Source organism: Ammodytes marinus (assembly GCF_949987685.1).
Source record: "Ammodytes marinus genome assembly, chromosome: 20".
Lineage (NCBI taxonomy): Eukaryota > Metazoa > Chordata > Actinopteri > Uranoscopiformes > Ammodytidae > Ammodytes > Ammodytes marinus.
The window spans coordinates 15266117-15285569 of record NC_137224.1 but is presented as its reverse complement, the minus strand read 5'-3'; the positions used below and the strand labels follow the sequence as shown (position 1 = coordinate 15285569).

Sequence of the window (19453 nt, the reverse complement as noted above, 5' to 3'; positions counted from 1 at the left end):
CCAAGCTGCTAATTGAACAAAACGTCAGCTTGTTCCGTCAGACCGGAGCTCTCTGCAGGAGCTCGATCAGAAGAGAACCTGTTGGCGTTAAAGCAGAGCCGGCCGCATCACTGCATTGCAGTGTATTAATGCAGGCAGGGAACTTTAACCTCAGGGACACACACCGCTGATTTAAAGTAGCAGGCTGCAAATCAGCTATAACAGACTATTGTACAAATTAAACCGAAAAGGTGTATTTTCACAGTGTGTGAGTGTGTTACTGTAAGAGGGGTTGTGTATACGTGTGCATGACCAATCTGTATAAGAAATTATATTGCATCTTTTGGGATGAATTGGGAATTTTTTCTTTTTTTTTTGTCTTACATTTACGTATGACCATTTCAATGTTTGTGTCTAACATGCATGGTCATGCCTTGTATGTTTAGGAGTATAATGGATTTCAGATGTGCCCAGCCTAATCATGCATTTTTTTCTCAAATTGAAGCTATTTACACAACACATTAGTTCTGTTTTATCAAGGGTTGAAAGAAAATGTTGTTCTCTCAGATCTTTACTTTACTTCATCACTTTTGGTTAAGCAATGCAGTGCATTTCCAATGCAGTCTTTCAGGCAGGTTGCCATGTGTTTGGAAGATGACTGGCGCCATCTAGCAGCCAAATGTATGTGAACAGATAGTGTGTGTGGGCCAATCGTTAATGAGGAGATTTACTCACTACACATGTACTGATGTCAGTATTGGTCACTGTCACTATACACTATACACAGTTAAGCAGAGACAACAACATAGTTTTTCAAGCACTGGTCAATTTTGAGATTCTTAGCTTACATAACATTCTTCTTTCATATAGTGTAAATAAAAGGTCCAAAATGCACCTTAAGGTGTTTTTTTTTTACTAAAACTGGTCTGTTAAGGATATGTTCATAGGTTGGTAATGATTTATTATGCATTTTCTTCTTAGAAGCAAGCCATTTTTCATGTTGATTGATCAAATGAAAAAGGACTGTATCCAAAATCTGTAATGTAAAAACTTTGGACACTGATACGTATGTTGTAAAAAAAAAAAAAAGAGATGATTTCGCAGAGATGCAAATGAACACATAATTAATTAGATATTGCCACATTTGCATATTTATTCAAACATTTCTGATAAAAAATGTTTTGCAAAAAATAGTTTTAACATAATTCATCAACGGGCAAAGTTCATGATCAAATGTTCAAATGTTACCCTATTCACCTGCAGTGTCTCGCCTTAGACACACAGAAGGCCTATTTGCCAGGTACTGTTTGGATTTGGTTTATGACTGTAGCTGTAGTAATCCTAAAAATCCGCCATATCCCTCTCTCTCATTATCTCTCTCTCTCTCTCTCTTTCTCCCTCTACCTCTCTCTCTTTCTCTCTCTCTCTCTCTCTCTCTCTCTTTCTCTCTCTTTGCCACCATCTTCCTCCCATTTCACCCCTATCTCCATGTCATTTCCCTGCAGCAGATGCCTTGCATTTGGCGCAGAAATCACTTTGAGCCATGAAGGACTCCATTGAAGGGAATCCGTGTAATCTGCCGCGTCCTACAGTTAATCAGGGGGCTTAATAAATCATGAAATCATTCATAGTGTGACTAGCTTCGCCATTTCAATAAGGTGTGTGTGGGTGGCACTGAACCGGAGGCTACTGGGAATTTTTTCCTTGTGCCAATCAGACCTCCTTAAATTCAGAATATGGTTGCCTTTTAAAATGACAGCTCACAGTGGGGTCAGTGAATGCAACCAAAGAGGAAGGCCAGGATTTTCTGTTGTCCCATTTCAGGTTCTGAGCATATTGTCAATAGTTAAGGTGAAACACGGCAGGCAGAAACATTGTTTTCTTTGAGCGCTGGTCAATTTTGAGATTTCTGGCTATTTCGCCTCCATAACATGTATTCTTGCATACTGGTATGAATAAAAGGTTTCACAAATGTACGTTAAGGTGTTTTTTCTACTACACCTTGTCTGTTTGCGACTGTATATTTCTCCTATCCAACCATCTTTAAAAGCCATTATCTCAACATTAGTTTTTTTTCAATCCTCTGAAACAGAAATCTCAACTTCTAAGGCACTTACATCAACTGAACTTTCCATATTCACCCTTAGCACTATTCTGAAGGTTATTACAGAAGATAAGCACATACGTACATATGTTGGTAATTATCTGATTTATTATGCATTTTCTTCATAGCAAAATTCTAAAACCTGTAGGCCTATATAGTATTTTTCTTTATATATAAAATGAAAAAAGTCTGTAAACCAAATCTGATCTTAACAAATTTGGAGGCTAAGATGTTGAAAAAATGAAATAAATATTTTAACTCAGTATCTAGATTTTTTTTTTAAGATGCTAATTTAAGCATAATTAGTAAGACCTTGCCAAATGTGCAGTGTCTCGCCTTAAGATGAACTGTCTGGCATGTCTGGACACATCTTTTTACCATCATTACCCTTAATTATCTCTGTAGCTACTTACACTTCAGCCACTTCAGATGAGCAAATTAAAAATTCTCCTTGAACGGTTTCTACCGTGTGTTTGGTATTCACAACCATACAACCAACACACACACACACACACACACAACATCTCCAACAAGCCCACTTTTTTAGGGGTGTGAGTGTTGACAGGCTATTGGGGGAAGATGTAAAATAGGTGGTAATATAATATGTTATATATGAACTGTGGCAGACATTGATCATTATCGCAGGATGAGAACAAAATCTCCCCAACACTGAATGGCCATGAAGGTTACCCTCAAAGTTGACATACCTTCTGATTTCAGACAAACTTGTTATAGTGTGTCCAAAAATCATGACTCTAGGCTCTGTAAATGGTATGTAAACAAATGGTATTTAAACAAAAGGGGGCCCATTGTAGCAAGCAACATACGAGTTTACAGAGCCTAGGATGTGTATTAACAATAGATTGTTTTCATAAAATATCAACAACACTAAAACAAAAATAAGGCCAAAAATAGGTACAGAATAGGTGACAGCCAGATTGTACCTCACAGAGAGTAGGCTACTTACCCAATTTGCTCTTTGTCTTTATCTCTCAATCCCTAGGTCTTTCTCCAAAAAAAATCAATGTATTTGCAGGGCACTTATTACTGTGTGCAGTGCACCTGCAGCAGTCCCAAGAAGAGCCCTGAATGAACAAAAAACCCTGTATTCAGTATAGTGCTAAGAATGAATATGGAAAGTTTAGTTGATTCATGTGCTTTAGAATTTGGGAATTTTTGGTTCAGAGTATTGAAAAAATCTAATGTTGAGATAATGGCCTTTAAAGATGGTTGTATAGGAGAAATATACAGAAACAAACAGACAAGGTAAGTGAAATAAACATGTAAAGGTAGGCTACATTTTGGACCTTTGAAAGAAGACGTGTTATGGAAGCAAAACAACCAAAAATCCTAAAATTGACAAGTACTTCCAATGTCTCACCTTGAAGTCAGAGCCATCGCCCAAGATACCGGGGTGAGATTGGTTTATATTCGACATTCGTCTATTTTCCGGGGTTGTAACTGTAATAGCGTCACGAAAACCGCACCAATTTCCTCCAGAATGGTATTATTATGTACAGAAGACTAAGACTGACATTTCACAGGCTTGATCAACTCACCAAACTCAGCGAGTCTCGCGAAAGATCAAAGAAACATCGCCAAATATACTAACGTTATGTTAGTATCATGTTGCACCCACCCACTGGAAGCCTACAGCTACAGTGACGTGGTATCGGGGGCGGGGCGTGGGCGCAGGTGAAACACAGACCCGACAGGTGTAAAAGTTGTGTGTGTGAGTGGGGGGAATGAAATGTGCGTCCTGACTAAACATCGGAAGTTTTCGTCGCTCAGCTGCTCTCTCCTCCGCTATGGCCCGCGGCAGCTGCTTGGGTAAATGCGCGTCCCTGGTCTTCATCGCCGTTGCTCTAGACGTGGCCGGACTGGTCGTGCTTCTCGTGGGGATTTTCGGCGACCTGAAGTTGGACGGCCGCTTCTACGGGGATTTCCTCATCTACACTGGCTCGCTCATCATATCGATCAGTTCGATCCCCTGGGTGCTGTGGTACACCGGGAACGTGCCTCTGTACTACGCGGAGGACAGGACGAGTTCCCTGGACCTCAGCATTACGCACTGGGCCAGGAAGCTGTCCGAGAGGCTCTCCAAAGCCGGCGTCAAGCACATAGAGGCCGGGGAGGAGAAGAATCAGCAGAGGAAGAACGAGAGCATGGTGATGGGCAGCGGGAAGGAGAAGGTGTACGGGACTGTGCGTGCTGTGGAGCTGCCTCGGATCACGTGGGAAGACGGCCGGAGCAGCGGAGTCTGGTCTTCGGGTAACGACAACAGAGGGTTTGATGGAGGGACGCAGCGTGAGTGTGCAGCAGCAGCAGCGGGCAGAAACGTGGAGTTGTCAGTGTTGAAGAGGCCAGACGTGACCATGCAGACAGCGGAGAGGCTTCTCTGACAGGATAAGGTGGTGCGTATATTTCACCTTAAAACAACAACAACAACACCTACCTATCATCATTCCTTCTCTTCATCACCAGTGTTAGAGAAGCTACTATTAAATGCAAATATTTGCAAACTATCAATGGATGAAGTTGGCCTACAGCAAAGCAATAGGCCTACCCTAGGGAGAAATCTAGTTTGGTTAACTAAAGCAACTAAGAGAAAGTAGTTCAAACTACTTTGCAGGCTACATGTGACAAAATATAATACAAGAAAAGTCCAATGCCAACCACAAATGACACTAAGTTTATTGCAGAAACCAAAAAGGGCCAATGTGTTCCTTCATAAACCAAAGACATTAAACTTATTTATTAATAAATAACAAATTAAACCAAAACATTAAAAACAATAACCAAGTAATCTTATAGTTGACCTGACAGCCAGCCCCCTGAATAGCCCTGAGATATTAACCTGTCCTAAATAAACCAGGCCCGTCTGGACTTTTCAGAAGGGGAAAAAATACAAAGATGAATGTCAAACACAATCTGGATTTTCTTTCGTCTGGAGCTCGTCAATGGGGGTTCAAGTAAATTCATTCCTTTTCTTTTATGGCTCAAATGTTTGCAGTCGTAGTTTCAGTAAAATGTAACTTCTTGAATCACTATGCAGTTGGAATACCAGGAAGGTAGACTATACTGCACGATGTAATAGTTTAAATGAAGCTTTCTACTCCTTAACAATGTTCATCAGCTAGCCCGGTACCGCCTCAACACTCTCCCTGTAGAGTCTATTATTGTACCTGTGCTGTTGAGTTGACTTTGAAGAGCCATTTCCCCTAACCCACTCAATCTCCTCCTGACACTGTAACCCGTTGCAGTCTAAAGGCAAGGCTCCTGAGAGAATGTATGATCCTGGGCCCGTGGACCTGACAACCTAATTGAAAGTCATAAATATTCAGCACTGTTGCTCTGCTTTGCTTTCACCCACCTTTCTGTCAGTCGGCTGTCTGTTGTTGTGCCTGTCATTATCCGCTCACCGCCACAGCTGTAACTCTTTCATCATTCACTGCTTGCATCCTCATTGCCTTGTGTATTGGCATGGCAACTGTCTGTCCTATACGTACTGTGTGTGTGCAGGGGGGGTGTTAATGCACAGCCTAGGCTCTGTAAACTGGTATGTCAACAAAGGGGCCCACCGAAGCTAGCAACATGCCAGTTTACAGAGCCTATGGCTGTGTATTAACACTGGATTTTTTATTTTCATCTGACAAACAGTGCAGACAGGTGTAGCTGATCTTGAGGAGATATTCACTGATTTTATTTTGACAAGAAAAGGATTTAGACAACAAGCGCTCTCCAAAATCGCTGAATTTCACGTTGTCGTCAGTGATGTGATGCCTGAGGAATGGGCACCCTTACACAAACTCCCCCCCCCCCCCCCCCCCCCCCCCCCAAGACCCTGCCTGTTCCCTCTACTTATGAATATCTGTAATCATTTTTTTCTTCCCTTTTTTCCCCTTGCCACCGCTGCTGTGAAAAAGATCTCCAGTGGCCCGTGGCAGCAGTTAATTAACGAGCCCGGCCGTTTCTGCTCACCTCTCACACCTCTGCATTATTTTAGCCATCACTTTAGCTTGTCACGCGGGTGGCGAGTCAGACACCCTTTGGGGCCGAAAGGTGCAATTGCCTTTTTAATGAAACTTAGCAGCAGTGCCTATTGATCCAGTGTAATGGAATGCAGTAAGGGAGATATAGGTGTGGAGAGAGAGAGAGAAAGAGAGAGAGAGAGAGAGGCCTTCTTTCCAATGCACAGATCATAATATAAAGTGTGCCCCATGACGTGCACACTCCTTGCCAATCCACAAGCACCAGGTGGTTAACTTTTATGGGCCCTACAGTGTGATTCCCGTATCATCTAACAGGGCTAATGATCTTGAGATATGGATTGTGTAAAAGGGTGTGGTTGGTTTGGAGGAATGGTGCATAAATGAACAATGAGGCTGCATGTGTTCTTAACTGCAACTTGGCTGTGTTACACGTAAGACATAGAAGCTCTGAGAGCAGATGTAGCTGTAAATACATGTGTTGTTAGAAATTTGGGGGTGTCTTAACATAATGTTATTCCTTTTCTTGGGGGGTGGGGGTGGGGGCACAGCTATTGTTTGGGTGGGTGGTCGAAAAGAACACAAACAAAGTAGGCATGGTTGGTTGGGGTCACACTGGGGAAACTGGACTTGTATGGTTCTAAAATCAGCCCTGACTGAGAGTTAGGGCGCACTCGCACTAGGCCGAGTTGCCCCCTACCATGCCTAAATACAATTGTCCCCACTCCATCGCTGGCTTGTACACACACATTTAATACACACACGTTTTCTATCCGATTGTTTTTAAACATTTCCATCCGTCCAGATTTGTACCAAACATTCCACTTCCACAGCAGACCACCGCCAACCCTTCGGCAAATTTTTAATTTTTTTGCAACAAGGTTTTGTCTATCATACATTGACGTCAGAACACAGCACAGATGGCCTAGTGTGCCTGTGCCTTTTTAAGTACTGACTGTAAAGGGTTTTATCGCTGGAAATTCCTCTAATAAACACAGGCCTCCACCTGTAAGGACAACATGGCTATTGTAACAGCCACCTGCCTCGCCACTTTATGAGTCATAAAGGTAGACGTACATCTATCAGAATCAACAGTGACTTGCATGATATGTGTTGGAACAGTGTGGCTCACTTTGAAACAAGAATTTGACAACATGCATGCTCATTTTCAGTTTCAAAATTGTAATTTGGATTTCTACTAGAAACTGTTTTCAGAGTGACATTGTTGAATCTCCTCTTTTTCAGCCTCTGTCTGAAACACTCTGTTATAGAGCCTGTCTCTGTATGCCCCACCTTCCAAAACGTTCAGTCTGCTCTGATTAGCCAGAATTACATCATCATGTTGAAGAGCCATACAAAGTGCGTTTTGCACAATAGGTCACATGGAGCAATATGAGGTTCAGTGTTGAGTGATGATCACCTCAATGTCCACATCGGACTCTAAGTAGGAAATGATGGAGTCATGTATAAATGTTTCTTCATAGTCTTTTGGGAAATATGCTTGTTAGCCTTCTTCTGTAGCAAGATTGATACTGCTCTCAGTCCCTTTGATTAAATATGGGGATGGAGCCAGGAGATGGTTGGCAGATTAAGGTTTTTATCAGTGGGCATCCATCCAATGAACACAGAACATAAGGAAGAAGTGAAGAAACAGATGCATGGTCTATAAAGTTAAAAAAGATATGCCTTCCAGTACCTTACCTTAAGTTAAAGTGTTTGATGTTGGAGCCAACTTAGTCACCGATCATATTTAGCAGCCACTGCTAAGGACAGGGAAGATCACCGGGGCCAACGAATAATGTGATATTAAAGGGATAGTTCAGTTCTTTTGAAGTGGGGTTGTATAGGTTTTTTAGGCATAATATGTTACCTTATTGAGCTGGGTATGGGTATGTGCAGTCACTATCAGGAGTTTGGGGGAGACTTTGCTGTATCAGAAGTCAGCCTTGTTGCAAACATAAACAGCTGTCTGGCGGCATACTAAAATGGTGTAAAAAAGTCTCAGTTTAGCGTACAATTGAACAGATATCTGGCTTTTAGGTAAGCATTCATATACTGTATGTCGAGAGAAAAAAAGTTTTTCTTTTGGCTCCCTCTGCAACAGTACAAGGCTGACTTCTGGTACAGGGACATCTGCCCTAGACTCCTTATAGTGAATGTGCTGATCACCATCTCCATAAGGTAACAAACTAACTATGCCTAATTACCTCACACAACCCCACCTCAAAAATATCGAACTATCCCTTTAAGCAAATACCTACATTGTTTTAGTTGTCAAGCTTTAGGAGTGTTGATATAGGACCTGTACCAAGACCCCTAGCTTGACAATTAACACAATGTATTGAGCTTTGGTGATGCTTGCTGTTTTCCCCTGCTTTTAGTCCATAATGCGTATCCAGATTGATGGACATCTCATCTCACTCTCAGAAACAGGATTGTCAAGAAATATCAGTGACTCAAAATGTAAACTGTAAAATCTCCACCCAAATGATATCCATATTAAACCTGTGCTATTTTCAAAAAGGCTGCATTTGGGTGTCCATGTTTCCTCCGGTACTAAAATTGGTGCTGGCTATAATAATTGTAATGGTTAAAAAAAACAGTCTGTTTTCTCTTCAGTTAGCAGTATACTGTGAATGTAACATAATGGGAAAGTCAACTTCTTAGAATTGCTGTTATACAGTATATGTAATCCCAAATAGAAAAGGGAAATGATCCAGATCTGTTCATGCTTTATATTAAAACTTAATTAACAGATTCACTGTAAAGGATAATAATCTGATCTTCCCAAACACCTCACAATCGAGGCACACTTTCATTCAAATACAGGGCGTACTAGATTACATCAATTACAATACAATTATATATTTTTCTCAAGCCTTACATAGTGTATCTAACATAGACTTTAACCTGTTTTTTTTAAAATGATCTTCCACTCCCTTCACATGAATTACCATTGTTATTTTGAATGTCTTTTCTTGATTTCAACCTCTACAAATATATGAAAACCCTCTCTTTGTTTCTACAGGTGTTGTCTGGTTTTTCCTGAAGGACTGACTCCTCCTACTCTTACTGCTCTCCTACAACTCCCCACGAGACTGAAAGCATTGAACTCATGAACTACTAAAGTTTTATTTTTTATTTTAAACGGTGAAGACATTTCTTAATCAGGGAAAATGCCCCCTGCATGGACAGTTGGCAGAATGGGCTGTGCACAGACGGAGAAAAAAATATTTAAACATGAACTGTACATAGCATTTTTTTAATTTTTTTTTAAGTTGTGACGGACGTAAATTATTTTTCATGGCAATAAAGTTTACACGTGATTGAATTGAGTAGATGCTTGGCTGTATCTCAGGGTGTTTTTCTTATGCAAACAGGTGACTGATACTGTCCGATGCCAGATAACACCACTGTAACGCCCATGCTCTGAGTTGTGCAATTTTCTTGTCTTCTCTTCCTTTTGCAGGTTCTACCTTTTTAATGTTTCATAACTTTTATTTGCCCTCACTTTTTTTCTTCTTTTGATGTTACATTTTAAATGGTTTAAAAAGCACTTTGATTCCAACAAACACCCAAAACATATTTCTTGCCTTTTTCTAAATCCACTTGAGATAAGACCCTGGATCAGTATGTTAAAGGGTCACTATGTAACTTTGGTTGTTCAGACATTTTCCAAGGTTTATTCTCATAACTGAATAAACAAACTATCCTCACAGGAATATTGGATCCCTGGAACACTGTTTAAAGCCCAAAAGCTACCGGAAAAGTTACTGTTTCACTACTGTTGTTTACAGCAGTAGGGCCCACAGTTCTGTTTACAAACAAATAGTTTATTAGTCCTACATTTGGTTCCAGGTGACTAAAATAATTTAATATTGACTTATTGTGATAGAATTATACAATACGAAGAATGACATGTTTCGTATAATAACTGCTTGCTCTGCAAATAGAAACAAATCCCCCTCCTCTGAAACTGCATAGTGCACCTTTAATGCTGGAATGTCAACCTGTTTAAGTAATGAAAACACATGCAAACCAATCAGTCAAAATCTCTCTTGGCATCGTTTAGGCCGGGGAAGCATATTTCTATTTTGACAGATGCTGTCACGAAAAAAGAACAACTTGTCATGCAGAGATAGCACAGAATGGAATGTAACCGTTCAAAACTCTTCCTTCTGATCAGCCTTACCTCAATCATGCGGGTGGAGCCGACGAGAAAGGATAGAATCAATTCCTCAGGGTTTACTAGTTAAACGAGATAAACTGCTAAAGCTAAAGTGAGTCAGTTTGCCAGGCAGCTGCAGCAGGGCCACACAGTCTAGTAATAGCGGGGCTCCTGTCATGGATTACACTGCCTATTGTGGCCGATGTCTGGGGGTTTTCTTGATCGCGGTCTTCCTGGACGCAGCGGGCCTCATACTGTTCTTCGTTGGGGTCTTCGCTCCCATCAGCTTCTGGGACTTCTTTGTCTTCTCTGGACCTCTACTCCTCTTCCTCAGCCTGGTGTTCTGGATCATGTGGTACCTAGGCAACCTGGAGGTCTCCATGGAGGATCTGCTCCCCAAATGAGATTTGAAAAAGGCAGTTTTGTGGTTCACAGGTGCGGAAATATAGGCCATGACAGGTACATATTAATTACACATTTAAAGCATGTCAAGGCATGTTGTGAAGTGAAGGAAATCCTAAAATCAGAGGTGTAATGTTACTAATTCCATTTACTCAAGTGCTGTTCTTAAACCTGCAGTGTGTAGAATTTTGGGTTTTATTTCCTAGCAGATTTTGTAGAAAGTAATTATAATATCCATAAGTACATTTAATTTAGTGCATAATAGCTGAAAAATATTTTTTGAATTATTATTTTTCCCTTAGAAAGGGTCTCATATATGTCCATATTTCTGCATATTTTGGACCAAGGCCTAGTGCCGCCATCTTGAAAGTGTCATAGTTGGAATGTCATCAGGTGCATTGTTTAAAATTTAGAATTGTTCTTGTCCTTGAAGGCCACTGTAGCTTCTGTTATTATTCGAAAGGGTTGGGGTTACCCAGGGAACGTTGCATTCTAGAACTTTGTAGAACTTTGTAGACCTTTCTTGATGATGTCATATTACACACTGCACCTTTAAGTACTACAGTCTGAGGCACTACACTTAAGGTGCTTTACGTGAGTCTATTCTTTTCATGCTACTTTATACTTCTACTCCACTGCAGTTCAGTGCCAAATATTCTACTTTTTACTCACACTATACATTTATCCGATAAATCCGATGAGTTACTTTACCGATTAAGATTTGAACTCACAAAACATATGAAGAGTTTACAAAACATTTTTGGCTATATACCCAACACTGACAAAAATTAACTTTGACTGTTTTGATAATAGTAATTTTTTTATGCAAAAATGCCAAACAATGTCATGGCTTTTGATGCTTTAAGTTAATCTTCCTGATTATACATACTTCTACTTAGGTAACGTAGCCTAAATGCAGGACCTTTACTTGAACCAGACAATTCTTTACAGTTTAGTATTTGTACTAAGTTAAGGATATATAATCCTTACACCATTGCTTAAGATAACACCTAGTGCAACTTTTAGCATACATTTCATACGAGCTAAGCTAAAATCAGATGCTTTTTAACTTTCACTCAAGGATGGTTTTCAGCCCTTGAAACTGCTCATAATACAAAGCCCTGTTCCTTTTCTCTCTCAGCTTATTGGATCTCGCTGGTGGATGTATATATTCATCGGCCCCCTCCCAAGAGGAAACGTTGGACTTTTACTTTGAAAGGACAAACATGGAACTTTAATCTGAAGGGGATTTTGAGATGACCACTTTGAAGAAGTATGCCTATAATAAGTCACACAGCACGTTTTAAAAAAACGCTTCTTCTTGGCAAAAACAGCCAGTATATTAATAGCAGTTACATTGTTCGTTTTATTACTCAGTACGTAATACAATACATGAGTGCCAAATTAAGAACTGAACATATTTAATAAAAGCCTAAGGCCATGGTGTCTTTTGAAGTAGTTAAGCTGTGCCGGTCCTTGTCTTTTGATGGTCCTTAACAGTTGTTGTTGTTTTTCTTTTCTTTTTAGGGGGAGATTTGTAGTAGTGTTGCCGACTTGACAAGCTTGAAATAATGTGCAAATAAGCTACTTATAACTTGTACATGTGGGCTATTCCCACTTATTTTCTTACAAAGAAGTTGTAAATCAAATCATTTGTGGTGACATAGTCACTTGTGTTCATTCCAAACTGGTTGAAACAGCCAACATGCAGCACAAAACGGCAGTCACATACGGCTGCTGGAATATTGAGCACTTTCTTAAAGCAGCCACTTCCAAATGGTTATTTGATTTCACTTGCAATGCTGCAAACTGTCCAATAATAGCTTGTGAAAATGTTTCTCCAGGTTTCAGTTGACCCTTCCCTTCTCGTCTTTCATTTTGTTCAACTTTTGTTCAACTGTTTCAAGGGCCGGAGGACAGCTGACCTACATGGTCCATTTGACCTTTGTTTCTGTGCCATTTGTGTAGCTATTTGTTGGCAAAAATGGCACAGAAAGTCAGTTGTTGTTTAGGAAGTGCAATTTGTATTTTAATATTTTCTAATGTGCATTACAAAAAATGTTTTCTAGGGGGGCCGCCCAGAGATAATTTGTGGTTTAGTGTGTTAAGTAAAATGTGTGTTAATTTTTATATTTGTTTGAGAAATATGCAAGAAATTATAGAATATATTTGATATGAATATATGAATAATATATTGTATTTGTAAAAATACAAAAATATATAAAAATTATATATTTGGATGCGTTAGAAAATGTTATATAATAATAATAATAATAATAATAATAATAATAATAATAATAATAATAATAATAATAATAATAATAATTATTATTATTATTATTATTATTATTATTATTATTATTATTATTATGACTAAGGAAGCTAAACAATGATTTAAGGGGAGTGGGTGGGATTAACGAAGTGTTACCTTTTTCCCTCTCCTTTTTGAACATGTAATTCTAATCAACAAGTGTTTGTCATTCATGTATCTAGTTATGCTTTCTATTTTGTGTAATACCATTATTTTCTGACAATTTCCATTTTCTTTTACATGTTCGAAATAAAATTTCAATCAATCACTCAATGGGACGTAACTTCCGGTGCACAGTGGATTGTGGGTCAGATCGCCCCAAAATCAGGCTGATTTCCTTACTAAAAATCACAACCAGATACGGTACGGCATCCGGGTATTTTCTTAAGCATGCTGCATCTGACTACATGTATTAATTGGGACATCCTAAATCCTTTTCCAGCATACTAAATATGAGGGATTGGAACACAGCCTATGCCTACTGTGATTCACAAATACAGAGGTTCCAGTGTAATTCAATGCTGTCAATTCTGGTGATATAATTCAAATGTGGTTTATCTTATCCGATCATGTACATAGATCTGATGGTCATTTTCAACTGATGTCTCACTCTGACCTAAAACATCTCTGTCTTCTCTTTGCAAATTTTCTTTCCGCTTGAATCTCGACGACACCATTTACCATGTTATTTAAATGACTCCAATGTGTTTTGTTGTACGGACCTCCTCCTAAGGCACTTGTTCCCGAACAGTCTCTGCGAAGATAACTCATGGGGTGAAACCTGAGTGTGTGTTGGTCACTCAAGCCATTCAACAGAAACCAGTCAAACTGGGTCCATTTACTGCACTACTGGGGCAGGGAAGGGGTGCTCTCATTTTACAAAAAACAAAAAAAAATCTGTGAGGGGGAAAGGAGAAAAATGTGATTTTGTTCCTGTCTATGTAAAATCACGACAACATAATATCATGGTGGAATCTTTCGTAAGCCGTTTGTGCAGTTTGAATCATGCAGCATAATCTGTACATCAAGTGTTTGGCATTTCTTGTTTCTCTGGGGTTTTGCTTGACACGCCCCATTTACAATGTGCTGATATTGCAGCTTTAACAACCCTGGCACTGAGACAAGGACTCCCACAACTTGTAAAACAATGAGACAAAGGAGGACACAAAAGAAACTAAGAATGTTCTAGACAAAGTCCCACTTTAATTGCTTCACCTGCTAATAGGCTTAACACGATTCAAATGACATGACATGTTCTATTAAACACAATAATGGATTTCAGGATGTAGTTAAAGTGCCCATTGCCTCATAAACATCTTCGCACAATCCATATTTACTCTGCTCTTTACATTCCCTTTTCTTCAGCTTAAAGGGGAAGCCAGCGATTCTGGAGAACACTTGTTGTCAAAATCAGTGAATATCTCCTCACGATCTGCTACCTGTGCGCTGAAAAAGAATGAAGTGTCAATACACAGCCTAGGCTCCGTAAACAGGCATGTTGCTAGCTGTGGTGGGCCCCCTTTGTTTAAATACTTTTGGAAATGTGTCAGTTGTGCATTACTAATTCATAGCTGCACCCACCCTTAATGCGACAACACCTGCAGGAAAATTACTCCCAACAAGTGATGCTAGAGTGTTGCAGTCCCGAGATTACATCTCAGGTTTCACCTCACACCTATAGCGTCTTTTACATTAGTATTACACACCAGCCCGCTGTGTGTGTGTGCCTGCACTGGGTCACCTGAACATGACTCTGTTGACTGTTTGAGTGGACAGGGATTAAGTTCTCCTGGTTGTCGTGGCCAGAAATTCACACCAAAGCAGCAACAGAGGTGTGGTATTTGATGTGATGTGTGAGTTTCAGGTTAAGTCCAGGGCTGGAAGAGGTATTTAACTATTTAAAGGTGTAAGAAAAGACTGTGATGGAAAGTACATTCATTTACCAAAACATGTACTTAAGTATTATTTTGAGGAATTTGTAGCCAACTTTCATGTTCTGCTACTTTGTAATTCAACTCCATTAGGCTACATTAAAGAGATACATGTTGAACAAGGTGTTACTTTTCACATAATCATTGTAAATATTAAAAGAAAATTGTATAACATACAGTATAATTATTTGTTAAAGGTTAAAGCAGTATAAAGTGATGGAATGGAAATGGTCGAGTAATGTACAAGTATAGCTCAAAATCCTACTTAAGCAAAACACGAGCATGTTGACAAACCTTTTTAGACCAGTTTTATCTGATTGATTCTGTCCCCTTTTACAACACTCATATTATTTGGCCCACAACACAAATTCCTCACAGAACTGTTGCATGGTGTTTCAGGTAATTTCCCTCCTTGTTTCAGGAATCAATTATGCAGTTTGTCTTAGTAGTTAATGGGTGTGCCTTGATGAGGAGCTAACTCGCCCACACGGAATTGCTTTATTGTGGTTTCTGTGGTGAAAAGCTGTGTTGTGGGATGTGAGAAGGGTTTTTGTGTGTTCATGTGTGTGTGTGTGTGTGTGTGTGTGTGTGTGTGTGTGTGTGTGTGTGTGTGTGTGTGTGTGTGTGTGTGTGTGTGTGTGTGTGTGTGTGTGTGTGTTTGTGTGTGTGTGTGTGGGTGTGGGACGGTGTGTATGTGTGTTAAGTGTGTGCATTGAATCTCAGTTACGTGAGGCATGAAACATTGTTTCATATAGTGGTTGTTTGCTGTTACTCCCAACAGGTGCTTTCATTGGACCTTCCCTTTATGTAAACATCTACTCTGTATTAGCTGAGAATAAAACCAATCCTACATTGTATTTATTATACAAACAAGATGAGGGCCTTGTTGACCTAAAATGACCCATGAAATTTCTGCCTGACAATTATGGTTTTCTTGTTATGTACCGCATTGCAAGCCTTTCTAAATATACATCATTTTCTTAATTTGTTGCTAAATTTTAAAAAAAATCAAGCGGTTTAGACGTTTAATTGTGTGATCGTTTTCTGATTTAGTGTACATTCCTAATTACCTTTACAAACATGCACAGGTGCACAAGCAGTGATTGTGGCCAAATCAAAGCCTCATAGGCAAGGCAAGGCAAGGCAAGGCAAGGCAAGGCAAGGCAAGTTTATTCCTAAAGCACCTTTCGGACACAAGGCCATTCAAGGTGCTTTACAGATGCAAAAACAAAATACATCAAGTATAGAGCACACATTAAAAAAAGTGAATGAGAAATATGAATATAATTAAAACATAAAATAATTAAAACATTTAAAAAGAATAAAAATGTAAAATTACAGGTCAAAACGGAAACAGTAAAGTTTTCAGACCTGATTTAAAAGAGCCGAGTGTTGAATCGGACCTCAAGTCCCCTGGAAGTTTATTCCAGAGCTTGGGTGCATTAAAACTGAAGGCTGCCTCTCCCTGTCTAGTCCTTACTCTGGGGACTGTCAGTAGGCCAGTCCCAGACGATCTGAGAGTTCTGACTGGTTCGTAAGGGATCAGCAGGTCAGCGATGTATTTTGGCCCTAAACCATTTAGGGCTTTATAGACCAACATCAATATTTTAAAATCAATTCTTGGAGTGACAGGAAGCTAGTGTAAAGACCTAAGAACAGGGGTAATGGGATCAGGGCCGCCCATAAGGGGTAGAAAGTGGGAAGGCTTTCTAGGGCCCAGCCACTTGGGGGGCCCATGGTCTTTGGAAGCCAAGAACCTAACTAAGCTAAACTTTATTTTTAGATATTTATGTCAATATCTATTCAAAGTTGGGTGTTTACTGTTTACACAGAGCCGCGGCTCCGCTTACGGCCATTTAAAAAGAAGTAGAAAAGCAGAAATGTTCAAAATGTTTCAGATTGAGCACAGCGGAGTGTAACTGTTTCAAACAGAATCCACCCTATAAACCCTTTGTGTGCCAAATGGTGACAAGATTGGGTTTTGATAGTAAACAGTTTGGGCTGGATTATATTTCCTGCTATTATATTACCTGCTACTTGTGTCTGGGTGTCGTTGTGAAAAGTATTTGGACCCCATGAAAAAACAGGTTGGGTACCTTTTGTAGTTCTTCTACATTCCATAGTTACTCTGTAATTTTCCTGAGTCTACAAACAGGTTTAAATTCTCTCTCCCCATAACATACATTTCTGTGAAAAAGAATTTCCCTTTGGGGACTATAACTTCTAAAGGCTTTGACATAAGTCTTCAGGTTGACACGACCAGCCAGGTCTGACCAGTTTTTCACACCCCTGGCCAATTGACCAACCAGCCGGGTCATACCACAATGAAGCTAACGAGCAGCATCATCCTGTTTTAATTACTGCCGTAACCACCAAGGTCCTGCTTTCTGTATTGTTTCTAAAAATAAAAAATAAAAATAGACCTAAAAAGGTTCTTAATGCAAAGAAAGACACAAGGCATGGCAGTAAGGGGGGCCCATTGACTGGAGGTATTCAGGGGCCCAGCCATTTGTGTGGGCAGGCCTGAATGTGATCCACTTTTTTGGTCCTATAGAGGACTCGAGCAGCAGCGTTAGCTGAAGCTGTCTGATTGATTTTTTACATGCCTGCATGACAATAGCAATCCAGCAGGTGGCAGCACTATACTGATGTTTCAATGCAGTTTAGGGTTACTATGTCACAATAGTAGTATACAACTTGCTGTAGTTTGGTCTGGCTTTGCAAGACTACAATAGTAGTAAGTTAGTTATATCAATGGTTGCATCAACAACAGTTTGGTGGAAAATATGCAATTTGGCTAAACGTTTTTAAGATCTACATGACGTATATAACTTGTAAAGGCGGAAGGTTCATAGAACACCTACACCTGCTCTAGGAATGACATGCTGCAGTCAGACAGACGCATGCCAATCTATTTGAAGCCTTTTTACAGTTCCTTTTGACCCAGATCGGTTGAAAAGCTGTGTGTGAAAACAGTCAAGAAGGCCTACGGCAGCGAATCTTTTTTGACGCTAGAGAGTTCCTCCAGGCAAAAGGTGAAACATCTGACATCTATGCATTCATTTTCATTCAGTGTTTTAACAGTTATCTCAAGTACATGTCTACTCATTGCTTCGTTTATCAAGCCTATTAATTGTAATATCTGAAAAGTCTGTAAAATGCTGATGTGGGACCTATAGTTTCTTAATGACATTGTTTTAACCTGAGTAAAATGACCAAATATTGCACAATAATCTCTTCCCTATATTACACAGATCACAGTTATAAGAAACCGTTTGCACTTAATCAGTCGTGGATCAGTATTTCTCACTATGATTACGTCATTGGCAGTGAACACATGGGGCAAAACGCATGCGCTTTGGCGTCCTAGGTGCAGAACGTTCGTTGTGTCCTTATTAACACACTCGCCATAACGAAAGATACACCACCGGTGAGAGTCTCTACAGAGTCTGGCTCTGTAGCGAAATGTCGGTGATTTGAAATGTACTGATTCACACGACCTCTGTGCACAGACACACACGATACACACACTGCGCGTACAGCATGGTGACTGCCGTACTACAGATTGTAAACTAAAATGCCGCACCGAAACCCTGGCTACTGGAAATATGCGTGGAACTGGATTCATAGTCAATACTGTAACAAAGGTCATTATGGGTCTATTCCAACACCCCTACATGTTTACACGACAGCTACATGAGGACATTTGTATATGATTAAATATTTATTGTGATAATGTAGGCTATTGATTCACACAGGACTTCTTATTATTTAATATGTTTGTAGGCTATGCAAAATCAAACCTTTAGAGAGTGTAGGCCTAATAGTAGTAATAACAGCTTCTCTACTCCGTCTTAGAGAGTTTACAAGTGTGTGGATTCCAGTATCTCAAAGAATAAGCAGCATTTTTACGAAAAGATATTCCCTGATTTGTTGCTTGGCACGTCCTCCAAAATGTCCCATTGGTGCTCAGTTGGGTTGAGATGGAGACAAGGTGAAGGCTACAGCATACAATCCACATCCCTCTCATATTCATCAAACCATGGCCCCTGTATGCAAATGCTTTTATAAACAAGTTAATTTTTTTCTCTTTAAAACAATATTACTATACAATGTAGGCCTACAACAGAAGCAATATATAAAATGTGAGTGAACACAACTACATTGTATTACATTAACCTATAGGCTAGATATTTTTGGTTCACGGACATTGGAGTATTTGTTATTTTCTGTGTTAAGTGTGTTTTTTGGTATGTTTGCAAATGATTACTATTGAAACACTGAGTTGTCCCCTTTGTGGATACATAATATCTATCTATCTATCTATCTATTATCTATCTATCTATCTATCTATCTATCTATCTATCTATCTATCTATCTATCTATCTATCTATCTATCTATCTATCTATCTATCTATCTATCTATCTATCTATCTATCTATCTATCTATCTATCTATCTATCTATCTATCTATCTATCTATCTATCTATCTATCTATCTATCTATCGACATGCACAGGCAACCGTCCCTGCCATATATTGCATAATATTCAACACTACTAAAAACATA

At 39.5% G+C, this 19453-nt stretch overlaps 1 protein-coding gene across 1 annotated transcript; it reads left to right on the top strand.

Moving 5' to 3' along the window:
• Positions 1-3891: 3891 nt before the first annotated feature.
• Positions 3892-9331, top strand: LOC307266522 (uncharacterized protein; the record flags this gene model as incomplete). Its single annotated transcript, XM_080048561.1, has 2 exons — positions 3892-4497; positions 9101-9331. One exon carries the CDS (start codon positions 3892-3894, stop codon positions 4483-4485), a length of 594 nt encoding a protein of 197 aa, XP_079904687.1. The 3' UTR covers positions 4486-4497; positions 9101-9331.
• Between the last annotated feature and the right edge of the window lie 10122 nt (positions 9332-19453).